The sequence below is a fragment of the Cibotium barometz genome, chromosome 28 (assembly GCF_041138505.1).
Source record: "Cibotium barometz isolate CiBa-2024 chromosome 28, ASM4113850v1, whole genome shotgun sequence".
Lineage (NCBI taxonomy): Eukaryota > Viridiplantae > Streptophyta > Polypodiopsida > Cyatheales > Cibotiaceae > Cibotium > Cibotium barometz.
The window spans coordinates 5,057,482-5,070,333 of record NC_141073.1 but is presented as its reverse complement, the minus strand read 5'-3'; the positions used below and the strand labels follow the sequence as shown (position 1 = coordinate 5,070,333).

The following is a 12,852-nucleotide window of genomic DNA, read 5'->3' as shown; positions in this document are numbered from 1 at the left end:
GAATTGCTTACCCTGGTACTCTGCTGGAGTCTGGAGGACTAAAAATTGATAGTTATTTCCCTGATGCTCAATTGCACCATAGATATGTCCTTTTTCTTCCTCCACTTTCTCAGTTATAGTGACGGCTCTAGCTGCTGCAGTTTGAGGTGGAACTCTCTCTCTTTGGTTTTCCCAATTCTGGGAGGGAGTTTGGAGACTACTTTGCATGGAGGCTCTACAGGCTGAGCTAGCACTCTTCTGGGGTTGCCCTGATTTTGGTGCGAGGGACCCTGATTGGACTGATACAGAGGAGTCTGTCTCTGAACTCTAGGACCCTAGCTTCCTTGGCCCACAAAAGGAGATGGGCAATCCTTGAGCTGGTGCCCAAAACCCTGACATCCGAAGCACCTGTTCTCACTTCGAAGCTCTTCCCTTTGCATTCTTGAAAGAGCCGGAGTTCCTGAGAAAGAGCTTTGAGGAAAAGGTCTTCCTTCATTCCTAAAACTTCCCGACTCCAGATTCTGGTTGGGACCTTGGTGTCTCTTTAGAGGCGGAAGGTTGGAAGAACTTCCCGGTGTCTGGAATCTCTTAAAGGATGAGAGAGCTGGCTTTGGCGGGACTTTAACGATGAAGGCTTTGGTGGCAAAGTCCTTCGCCATTCTTACAGCTTCTGCCATGGAAACTGGCTTGGCATTCTTGACCAGGGTGTCTAAAGGTTCGTTCATTCCCTAAATGAACCTGGCCATAAGTTGCTCTTCGTCTAGTGGTGGTGAATACTTGAGGAGAAGAGAAAATGCCTGGTGATATTATTGAATGGTTTTGCTCCCCTCGTTTAGCTCTAAAAATTCATTCATCTTGGTTTCTAAATGTCATGAACCATAGAGCTTGATTTCCACATGTACATAGGGGCCCATGGGCAAAAGGAGATAGTGACTATAAATAGGACTTGGGGTACTTTGGTAGGACCTTTTGACACTTTTACTAATTTTGGTCATCTTGTACCTTTGGGCTCCATCTATGGAGATTTGGCCTTCCATGGTCATCCTCTTGGTGAGAGGTTAAGCACACTTAGGCTATTTGTGCATCTTCTCTTGCTACATGCACTTATAGATTTTCTCTCTCTTTTGTATATTCATGTGATGAGCCATTGGATCACTAATCTCATGATTAATGGATGCTAGATTCTTGCTTTTATGTGTTTGATTCCATATTTTGCTCTAGATCCATTTCATTTGGTATTAGAGCCTTGATTTTGATCCATTATCAAGGTTTTGGGCATGAGATTAGTCATTTTCTTGATAATTTTTTGAATTTTCTCTTGATTTCTTGGAGTTTTGGCTTAATCTTGCTTAATTTCTACTTAATCTTTGGAGATTAGTTGAGGGGAGGTATCATTTCATGTGATTTCATGGAGATTTAGCTCAATTGGACCTAATTTGGGCATCCTGGACCAAATATTTGGAGCAGGGTATAAAAATTAGGGAAATTTTAAATTAATCACCTCTTAATCTCTCTATTAATCATGTTTATCTTTTTGTGCTTCTTTTCCAAGCTTTCCATAGCCATTACTTCTCATCTTTTTCCCGTTTTGCTTCCATTTGCTAGGGCTTTTGTTGATCTTGAGGAGAGGAACACATAGAGTACCACCAATTTACATGCAATTTTCTGAAAATTTTTGAAAATTTCTTTCCCTTTGCTCCAAACCCTAATCTCTCTCACATAGCTCACCATTGTTCATCTCCACTCACTCTAAATGGCTGCAAGTGTATGCTATGGCTATTGAGGGCTAATCTTGGAGTTGATTTTGCTCTTTTCTACTCATGAGGGAAGGCGTTGAGCGTCGTTTTTCAACGCTTCCTCACGGCCATATTTCACAAGATTAGGCTACATTACATGCTATCCCATACCATGTGGTTGTTAGCTATGGTGTTTGGCCTCTTTTTGGTGGATTTTGTGGAGTTCTTCATGGCTATTGGAGAGGGAGAAGAGGAGGTATGAGCAACCCACAGAAATTACAAAAATCTTCAAGATTTGGTTCCATTGGAAGCTCTATCAAGCAACAATCCAACCATTGAAGCTTTTGAAATACCATTGGTGAGTTGCTATGGCTATTTTCTCAAGCATTGGTGATTAATCTTCATGCTATGGACAAATTGGGGTTATTCATGAATGGAAACCCTAATTTACAGCATTTTAACATTCCTACATAACTCATGATCCATTGGAAAGTGATTACATGCTCTTATTGCTCACATATTTCTTTAATCACACCCATTTGGATGTCATGTGGCCATTTGTGAGACAAATGCAAGATTCTTTGATGAATCCATGCATAAATGGATGAAGGAATGCATATGCTTAGATGCATTGATTGAGCCACATGCATGGAGTGGATGTTGGGTAATAATGAGATGGTTTTGCTATGGACATGATGCTTTTATGCATTGGTATGATGCTATTGAGCATTGGAAGAGCTTGATATGTGATTGGAATCAATTGGTAATGCTACATTCAAATGTAAGTTGATGCCCTTGAATGCCATTTGATGCCAATTACTCATAATAAGCAATGCTTTTGGGAGTGATACCAATTGGATATTGATGTCATTGGTATATGGTATTACCTCACTTGTGCTTATTGATTGATGTTGGATCTTTGGATGAATGGTGGACATTTGGAGCTATGTGGATAAGCATGAGTTCATGCATAATGGTTTATGAGTATATTGTAATGGGCATGAGTCATGCCACATCCTTGTAAGTGATCCACCTCATTTTTAGATTCAAGCTATATGCACCTCACAATTGTTTGCACTCACTTCATTTTCTAGAAACTAGATATGTTGGTGAGGGTACCCCGGGTGTTGGCGGAGAGGCCCGGGGGAGGAGTATGGCTTGAATCCACCGTGCCGTGAGTGCCGTGGTAAAGCGGTACGGTGGAAGATTAGGTGTGGAGGTGAAGACTTGGCCTCAACCCGTGCCTTGGTTCGGACTAGGTACGGGGGTGAGAAGAGCTTGGCCGGGAGATCAGCAAGCTTCAACGCGCTACACCGACGATCCTCTTGGTTTATGTACATGGCAATGGCGCCTTAATATGGACATCTCATGGGAATTGCAAGGAATTTGTATGCCTTTTGGTGATGCAAGCATTAGGAACTCAATGGAGTCTTCTTGGGCCCTTTAATTTGGACGTTTAGTGAAATGCTTAAAATGCTAATCCATCTTTGACCAAGCCTAGAAGCCTAGTCCTAAAAGCATATATTTGATTTTTCACAAAAACAAAAAAAAATAAAAAAAAGGAGATATTCCTAGATCTGGCCACCTAGGTGACTTTAAAGCTTTGTAATGGGCTGTCAGTCAGTAATCATAGCCTGCAGCAACCTTTTCGAACTCCAAACATTCCAAAAATTCGTCACTTTCTTCCCCCCTTTTTTGTGTGTACACCAGATCTCTTTCTCTCTCTAAATCTTCTCTCTAAAATGCCCTGCACTCCTTCTCCATGGAAAAAAGCGTCTTTCTCTACTCCAAAAGCCATAGCTAACAGATCTGTACTCCTAAATGAGCCTTCTCTCTCCAAACCCACAGTAGTAGCCATGGCTTGCAGGGAAGAAGCTTACCATGAGCATTCTCTCTACAGTACTTGGTCCTCTCTCCATAGCTAGCAGGTCTGTACTCCTAAATGAGCCTTCTCTCTCCAAACCCACAGTAGTAGCCATAGCTTGCAAGGAAGAAGCTTACCAGGAGCATTCTTTCTACAATACTTGGTTCTCTCTCCAAACCCACAGTAGTAGCACAGAAGAACCTTTTCATGAAGTATTCTCTCTCTATATTGCTTAGCAGCCATAGCTTGCACTAAAGAAGCTTCCCATGATGCATTGTCTCCTTTGCATTTTCGTCTCACCATTGCCAACCCTCTCTATGTTTCTTTGGCTCCCTTTCTGGCTTCTTTCTCTATCCACAATGCAGCTCTAGAGAAGCAACCCTCATCTCCATTCTTCCCATTATTTTTTGATACCATATCCTGCTCCTTCCACTCCTATTCAACCCAAGCTTACAAGCCTACTTTCTTGTAGATGGCACTACAAGACATCACCAATAAGCCTTCTAAGATCCGCCTTCAAGTTGATTTGGAGACAGAATACGCAACCCTACGCAGTAGGCATGTTGCACCCAATATTTCATACGATCAGCTTCGAATGCAAGGAGCAAAGGCCATTGATCTTTGGATTGATGGAAATCTTTATCCACCAGATCCAATATCTGGTGCCCCTCCACCATTCAAAAGCATTACAAGTTTTCTTATGTTTGTTGGTGATGGTTTCAATGGGCTTCTTGGCTATTGTAGGAGATTACACATGTTGTGGCTAGATGAGACAGCTGAAAAGAGGCAAACACAATTTGTCTTCGACCAGCTTCAAGCGGCATCGACTAAGCAGATCAATGGTTTGATGCAGAGGAATAAAGAGCTCTCAGAGGAGATTGAGGTGCAGAAGAATAATCTAGCGGATCGTGTGCGCACAATAAATCAATTTACCGATAATTATGTTCGTCTTCAACACTCCACTCGTAATCTTCGGCGTCGTGTTCACCATTTCACTCATCTTCCCATGGGATATCACGCAAGGCAAAGAAAACGTAAAGCTGTTGGGTTGCTTTCAAAGACAGCAGGCGCATGCAAGAGGCGTAAACAAACAACCAGGTAAAAAATTTTGTAGGAATTATAGCAGCTTTGAGAAGCAATTAATGAATAAAGCATCTCTCATGGTTGACCATTGTGATTGTAGGGCTTGTGCAACAGCTATACTAGGATGTAACAACGCTGAGGACAATGTTAATGCCTCCCTTCTTCAGCATGTCCTTCAGGAGAAGGATATTATGGAAATGATAACAGGTTCTGGTAATGATAAGCTGCGGGAGACCCTTCGTCAACATTTCTTGAAGGAAATCAAAGAAATTGTCACCCCCAAAGAGATGCTTGATATATGTGACTCAGCAGGTATTAGCCAGAAAGGTTACAGAGCAATGTACAGGTCAATCACTTTAGGGTTGCGAGCAAAGGGAGTTACGCAATCCTTGCTTCCAACACTTTATAGCTTACAGATGGCAAAGAAGTGTGCTAATGGTGATATTGCATCCATGTTCGAGGGTGGGTACAAGTGGGTGGAGGATATTATGCCAATGCCAACAATCAAACCCTTTGAATACAATGCATATAACAATGTCTACATTGACATGGAAGTGCTACAAAAAGCAATGATTCAGTACTATGGCCTCACACTTGAAGAGACAGGTGGAAATGCCGTGTTTGTCTTGAAGCTGGATGAATGTCAAGTGGTTAAAGGTCAAAGACTGGAGCATGTTAGTTTAACCTTGATGAGCCGAGCACTTAGAGGAAGGCCTTTAGAGACCCAAGAGTTGGATGCAACTGAAGACAGCAACAATAGGGGTCAAGGGCATAAGCAAGACTACTACGGCATTCAATCAGAGAAGAACATCTGGTGGCAAGCAGCATGGGTCCTCCCAAAAGAGAACCATGATACCTTGAGGTGGTATTTTGAACGGTCTGGCATTCAACATGTCGTCTCTTGTCAGGTCAATGGTCAGAAGCTTGATGTTCCCGGAATAGACTGCTTTAACGTTGAATGGCACTTGGGTGGCGATCTAAAAACCTTAAAGTGTATGTTGGGTTGTAAAACAGGTGCGAATACTATATTCTCATGTGTTTACTGTTGTCATTCCAAGACAGCAGTAGACTCAAGAGTAAAAGGCAAACAACCTAGCAAAGGCAAAAGTCAAAAATAGGTGGGTGCAAAAAAAGCAATCGTTTTTTATGCTGAACAGAGGAAAGGATCAAAGGTATGGCATAATGGCATATTAAGTTGTGACCAGAGCAAGCCACCTAGTCGTGACCAGGAGGACAATGCTTGGAACCCAATCTTGGAAATTCCACTATGTCAAGTGCATGTGTGCACATTACATGCAAGACCTGAGGATTTTGGATAAGCTATTGATGCTCCACATAAACTATGTCTGGAACATGGAGCCCGAAGATCGACGAGAAGAGTCAATACGTGCACTAGAGGGTGTACTTTCCTCTATGGGATTACATGCTGGAGCAGTGGTCTTGACAAAGGACAGAAAATCAAACCCTACACAAGACAACCCAATAAAATTTGCATGGGTGGATCAAAGGCAAGACACTTGCTATCAAACCACTTGGGTTCTCATAGCCACACTGACTTTGAAATTTGGAAGAAGATATGTGATGTCACAACATATCGAGGAAATGATGCCAGGCTTGGCCTAAAACGTGCACATGTATGGGAGGTGTGTAATAAAATGGTCAATCTTCTAGAGCGACCTCACCTGGATGACCATGGTATTGAGGCACTTAAACAAGCTACTTGTAGATTCATAGAAGAAATGGTCGAGGCATGGGGAGAAACACACATTACTCACTACATGGTAATGTTGTATTTATTGTGTCCTTGTAGTATGTTCTTCATACTGTTTGTTGACTTTTTGTAATTTTCTATGCAGCATATATTGTATGCACATGGGCCATACTTTCTCGATAGATATGGCTCTTTAGCACTTTGGAGCAATCAAGGCATGGAGAAATCACATTACCAAGCAAAGGCCGTGTATTTTAAGGGCACTCGCCATGGTGGTGGCAAAGTCAAGAGTAATGCACTCCATGAAATGTTCAACTGGTTCTATCGCGTTCTGGTTGGCAAAAAAAGGCAGAAAAGTCGCGGTAATTTGTCTCTTAGGCGTCAAATAATGAAAACTGTTAATGCAAGAAGAACTGAAGGATACAACAGATCAAATGCTAGGGAGAGACTACGGTAGTGGGTAGCAAGCAAGCGTCGGTGTGGTTCCTCATGGGCTTAAACTCTCTGATTATAATCTTTTTGTGTTTTTAAATTTTCTAAAAGTTTTAAAAATTTATATTTATAGACATATTTAAGTCATTTTTCATTTATAGAAACCACATTTCAATTTCTTCTTTGTGCTCTACTCTCTCTTGCCCTCCCACTATCTCTTGCACTCGTAAATACCTAGGCCATGCCAGAAGAACAGGAGCAAGACTTGCGGTTTTTCGATCAACTCGGCCCACTACCTGCTACAGCAAAAAGGACAAGTCTACCTATCGTAACAGAGCAAGAGGCAAAGGAGATGAGAGAAGAAGAGCGCAGGAAGGAGGCCGAAGAAACACAACGCAGGAAGGAAGCTGAAGAAGCAGGGCCTAGTAGAGAAGCAGAAGAAGAGCGGCGTCGAAAAGAAGCCGAGGAAGGTCAAGGGCAGCCACCGGAGATTGTTATTGAGGCCGACACCCTAGAACAGCTAGAGGTTATCTTACAGAACAGGGAGGTCGAGCTCTTGTCCTACGGCATCACGAAAGATACCATTGACAAAGAGTTTGCTCTTGTGAGGGCAGCTTGGGAGACAGAAATGCAAAAGAGACAGCAGCCCAAAGAGGACGCAAGGAGGGCAAGCCAAGCACAGCCACAGGCAGCCACAACATCCAGGCGGCCAGTCAAGAAGTGTGGTAAAATAATGGAGGGCAAGTTTCGGGACCAACAAGAAGAGGAAGAGCGTGCACAAAAGAAAAAGAAGTTCAGGTCTGAACGACCACCGTGGGAGAATCAAAGACCACCACCGCCTCCACCAGTTACAAAGAAGAAGAGAAAATGGAGGCCAGGGACAGTCGCGCTACGAGAGATTAGGAAATATCAGAAAAGCACAGATCTTCTCATCCCCAAGGCACCATTCTCTCGACTGGTGAGAGAAACAATGGAAAAATATTCTGACAGGGTTGACCGCATACAGAGCACAGCTCTTGAAGCTCTTCAAGAAGCTGCTGAAGATATTGTAGTTTCTGTTTTTGAAGACTCAGTGTTGGCTATGGTACATGCCAAGAGAGTTACTTTGAAGCCTGTAGATATGTCCCTAGCCCTACGTCTACGTTTAGAGCGTAGCCTTCTACCTCAATAGGCTAACCCATTTTGTAATTCTCCCTACAAAATTTTGTAATGTTCCCAGATTCCTTTGTAGCTTTTTCACACATTAATGAAAACTTTGTGAGTTGTGTTACATTCTTTGTTGAGTCCATTTTTTTTGTATGCTCAGTGCCAATGAACATTTCATTTAAAAATTATAAAAGCACTATACACACAGGAAAAAACACACACAAACACACACACACACACACACATATATATATATACACACACAAACATATATACACACATATATATACATATACAAATATATATACATATGCATATATATATATATATGTACACACACACACACATATATATGAATATTTATATATACAAAAAATGTAGATCCTATAAAGTCAACTAGAGAAACTTATAGAGTGCCTTATGAGCCTCAAGGCAAAAAAAATAAAAAAAAATAAAAAAAAATGCCATGTGCGCTACGGCGCGTTAATCTCTAGTTTGACCAGGTCAAAATGGAGATTTACGCGCCGTAGCGCACATGGCATTTTTTTTATTTTTATTTTTTGATATCTATGGTCTGGTGAGGCTCATATGACCATTATAAATGCACCTAGAGACCCTTATAGAGTGCCTTATGAGCCTCAAGGTCAAAAAAATAAAAAAAATAAAATTTTTTTTCCATGTGCGCTACGGCGCGTTAATCGGCACTTTGACCAGGTCAAAATGTCGATTTACGCGCCGTAGCGCACATGGTATTTTTTTTTGATATCACATGGTCTGGTGAGGCTCATAAGACCCTTTAGGTGCCCTAACAGCCCTAAAATCTTATATATTTATATAAAATATTATATATATGTATATATATCTGATAATAGCCTTAAAATCTTATAATATCTTATGTCTTATATATATATATATATCCTATACATCTTTTATATATATATATGTATATATATGTATATATATATCATTCAATAGCCCCAGAATCTTATATATATATAGGTACACACACACACACATATATATATGTATATATATACATATATGTACATATATATATACATATATGTGAGTGTGTTTACATCTATAAATACAATATTTTTTCATACCGCTCTAACCCAATCTCGATTACTTTTTTTAATCACGATCACAATTAAAAAAAATCCTAAACAATTTTTCCTATGAACACATGAACAAAATCTTAAAATTGCGAGGCTTGAAATGGTATATCACAAGTACGCCAGGAAAAATCACAACTTACAATGCACAACAAAAAAAATTTATTAAACTTGGAAGAGAAGTTTGCATTACATCTTTTTAATAAGCTCTTGGAAGAGCTCAGGAGAGAGAGTTCTAGAGGCTGGTTTCTGGCCTAAGCTTTGGAATACATCACTCGGCTCATTGATTCCTTGAGCCTGAGAAAGGGCACAATGGCCTAAAACTGAGCCGGGATGGTTGCCCGTGAAGCAATACAAGGCAGCTTCCCTAGCTACCAAAATACATTTATTTATGTTCGAGGCTAGGGGGTTCTCCGACAAGACTGCACTAAGTGCTTTACATTTTAGGAGCTCGGCATAGGCGATCTCTGCATATTCTAAATGAAAAACCCGCACTATGTCGGCCCTGAGGGCAGGTATGTAGTGCCAAAGGGATGCATCTCGACCCTCTGACTTTGGCCGCGTTCCTCCTACGCGCATAGCAAACTTGTCCACTTCAAAAGCAGTCTGTCAACATGTCAATATAGAAGTTAGGAAGCGTGAAATGATACAAAAAATAATTTGCTTTACAACTAAGAAGTAAGGACATACCTCAGTTGCATCGTCACTTGCAACTAGTTGCTCATTCGTCAGGTTTATGCTTCCTTGGTCTTGAGCATCGCCAGCAACCAAGGGCATGTGTGGTTCAAAGGCAGCTACGCTCTCATAGAATTGCACTTCTTGCTTTATTTCAACGAGCGCTTTGGCCACTACAACTTCCAAGGTACTGCTACCAATATCATATGCAAGCGCTTTTGTGAGGTTGTCATCTTCAAAAGAAATTTTCACTTTTCCTTTGTCTTGACCCCCAGCATTCACAGCAATAATAGAAAGTGCCTCATCCTCACGAAACCCGAGTGTCTTGGCAATGTCATCCAAAAACAAAAACTCTTTCCCATCAATAATGATTGGATGCAAAGACATGATAACAAGGTCTGGGACCTCCTCGAGTACTTCATCGCCCTCTAGAACTAGGTCTGGAACCTCCTCGGGGACATTATCTTGTAGAGCCACCAATGCCATTGAGGCCTCCCATTGTTCTGTAACATTCTCTTCCTCAGCATGGGCCTCTTGGACCTGCTCCATTAGCTTTACTTTGTCCTTTTCTTTTTCCTTGCCACTTTCTTTCGCCACACCCTCTTGTAACAGAAGGACCAAAACCATGTCCCAGCTTAGGAAAGAAGTGCCGATGTTGCCCATTTGTAGTTCCAGGAGTAAGTCTTCCTCCTCATTTCTGTAGTCCTTTTCTGTGAGGGATTTTAAAAACCTGGATAGGCGAAATCTAAAATTCTTCTCTTCCTTGATGAGGTCAACTGGAACCCATAAGCCCTCATCACCCTCAAACATGATGGAGTACGTGCTGATGTGTTCATCCATATACTGAATGACATATGTAAAAGCATCCGCGTGTAGATGCATTGTTGCACGTACATCAATTGCTCCCTCAAACATAGGGACGATCTCATCAACCCTATGAAGTAACTCAAGCTTTCCTAGCTGTGCAATAAGTGCATCAAGTAGAGGTGCCATGCTATGAGTGATTGGAGGAAATAGAGAGTGTGTGATACAGAAAGGTGTGCGAAATTGAGAGCAAGTGTTAGGAGAGAACGATAATTGTCAATTGATGTAAATGAGTAAAGTATCGTTTATAAATGGGCGACCTTGTTATAAAATTTTTAAAAACTTTTAAAATTTGCAAGTACCAAAATTTTTTTTAAAAATGGTATGCGAAAGCAAGAACGTATCCTTCCATCGCAAGGTCATTTCCAATTTACTAGTGGCTCACGCCACAGATGCTTCTGTGACCAACCTTACACTATCACAAAAAAATAAAACTGCACAAGACAATTGAAAAACCTTAATAAGACAGTGAGGCAAAAAAATTGAAATTGTATTTACTTCAATTCAAGATTACATATCCAGTGGTTATCTGATAGCTACACAGCCAGGGAAAGTAATTTCTCTACAAAGAAAAGATCGTTCCTGCCTTTTGCGCACTACTCTACCATTGATTATCAAAGCAAAATCACCACTGAGTGAGAATCGAAGAACTAAGTAGTCACGTAAGTTGGCAAGGGACCAGTCATCATTCACAGTAACATCTTCTACATCCCCACCTTGCATGGATATATGTAGCACACCCTGTTCTGTAGAGGTTGTGTCGGAGTCTAACGCCTCCCATTCTCCATTTGTAAGCTTCCATCGCCTGTAAGGAAACGCAATGGACAACTGTTGCTTGGCAATATGATAGCGCATCACAACCTTCTCAACAATTACTCCGCATCTGATGGTGTCTCCATTGTGTTGAACAACTTTTTTATCCCATGCAGGTGATAAGAAACAAGTCAGAGCTCTCTCCCCCTTTGCAATCCATAAAGTTGGGGTACGATGTGTGTCACTTGTACGGAACAGGTACACAAAGAGGTGTAGAGGTATGAAGCAGGTTATGGTTGCTTTGTGAGATCCATATGTGCACTTCATAGCATTTTGCACCTTGCTTTTGATCTACAAACAAGCCATGGCCACTGAAGCATTGTCTGGAATTGGCCATTCAATAGATGTGAGAGTTGGCGTAGGTTTTGGAACTAATTTTCCAGTACCATTTGCTGTCGTGGGAACCACATATGTATCCTCATAGAAGAAGATGTTTCGTGCAAGAAGTTGTGCAGCTGGACACCCTCCAAAGATTAAACTACCAAGCTCCACATGGTATGCTTCAAAGGTTCCTGAAATTGCCTCCATAGGCTCCCATTCACTATAGTTTGAGGGAAAAATATCTACGCACAGGAACCCAAGAACAATCAAAGCAGTGCTCTGTATACCATTATTAGCACACAATTGATTTAAAAACAAGAATATAAAGTGGTGAAATAACTTACAATTTGCAGGAAATCGTTGACGTTGGTCATGGTCTGCTAGTTTCAGCTCTGTTGCCTTGTAAACATGTTGGACCTTGGCTAGCTTTTTTCCATCACGATTTTGTTTGAGCTCCAATATCCGCCCTTTCCAATGGTTACTTTGTATATCAACGTATCGCTTTGACACCTTGTGGCTTCCTCTTGTACTAGGCTGCATCGTAATCCAGTTCCACTTCTCGTACTGTTTGATGTTCCAGTGCCCATCCTCATCTTGACCACTGCTACAAGAGAGAGATTGAATACTGATCGGAGGCCTTCGAGCTCTAGAAGAAGACATCAGATGTATATATTAGAGAGATTATAAACCTTGATGGCAAAGAAAAATAGAATGGTGAGAAAAAAACTTAGACTAGGGAGATGTAAAAAAGAGAAGGAGTTGTAGAGCAAGTTCCAAGGGCTTGGCTGTGCTATTACTGCACTTTGAAAGAGGATATTGGAGGGGATGAGAGGAGACAATGAGTAAGATTATGAGAGCCAAAGCATTTGCAACTCAAGCTTCCATAGCTTGGCTCCACTGTTACACTCTGTAAAAGGAGGTTGGACAAGGTAGAAGGATGTAAGTGAGGATCAAACTTCCCTAGCTTCTGAGAGGAGGTTGCAGATCAAGCTTCCATAGCTAAGCTCTGCTGTTACACTCTGTAAAAGGAGGTTGGACAAGGAAGATGGATGAAGTAAGGAAATGTAAGTGAGGATCAAACTTCTATAGCCTCTGAGAGGAGGTTGCAGATCA

General features: G+C 41.3%; 1 protein-coding gene across 1 annotated transcript; it reads right to left on the bottom strand.

Moving 5' to 3' along the window:
* Window positions 1-9,249: 9,249 nt before the first annotated feature.
* Window positions 9,250-9,966, bottom strand: LOC147622411 (uncharacterized). The gene is made up of 2 exons (XM_086822640.1): window positions 9,757-9,966; window positions 9,250-9,672 (listed from the first exon to the last, which is right to left on the bottom strand). The coding sequence occupies exons 1-2, from the start codon at window positions 9,841-9,843 to the stop codon at window positions 9,256-9,258; spliced, it is 504 nt and encodes a 167-aa protein (XP_086678766.1). The 5' UTR covers window positions 9,844-9,966; the 3' UTR covers window positions 9,250-9,255.
* Window positions 9,967-12,852: the final 2,886 nt, after the last annotated feature.

Excerpts from the sequence above, each read along its gene's own strand:
- LOC147622411 (XM_086822640.1), bottom strand. The coding sequence starts at position 9,843 with ATGCCCTTGGTTGCTGGCGATGCTCAAGACCAAGGAAGCATAAACCTG. Across the intron at positions 9,673-9,756 it reads CAAGTGACGATGCAACTGAG|ACTGCTTTTGAAGTGGACAA; the intron begins GTATGTCCTTAC and ends ACATGTTGACAG.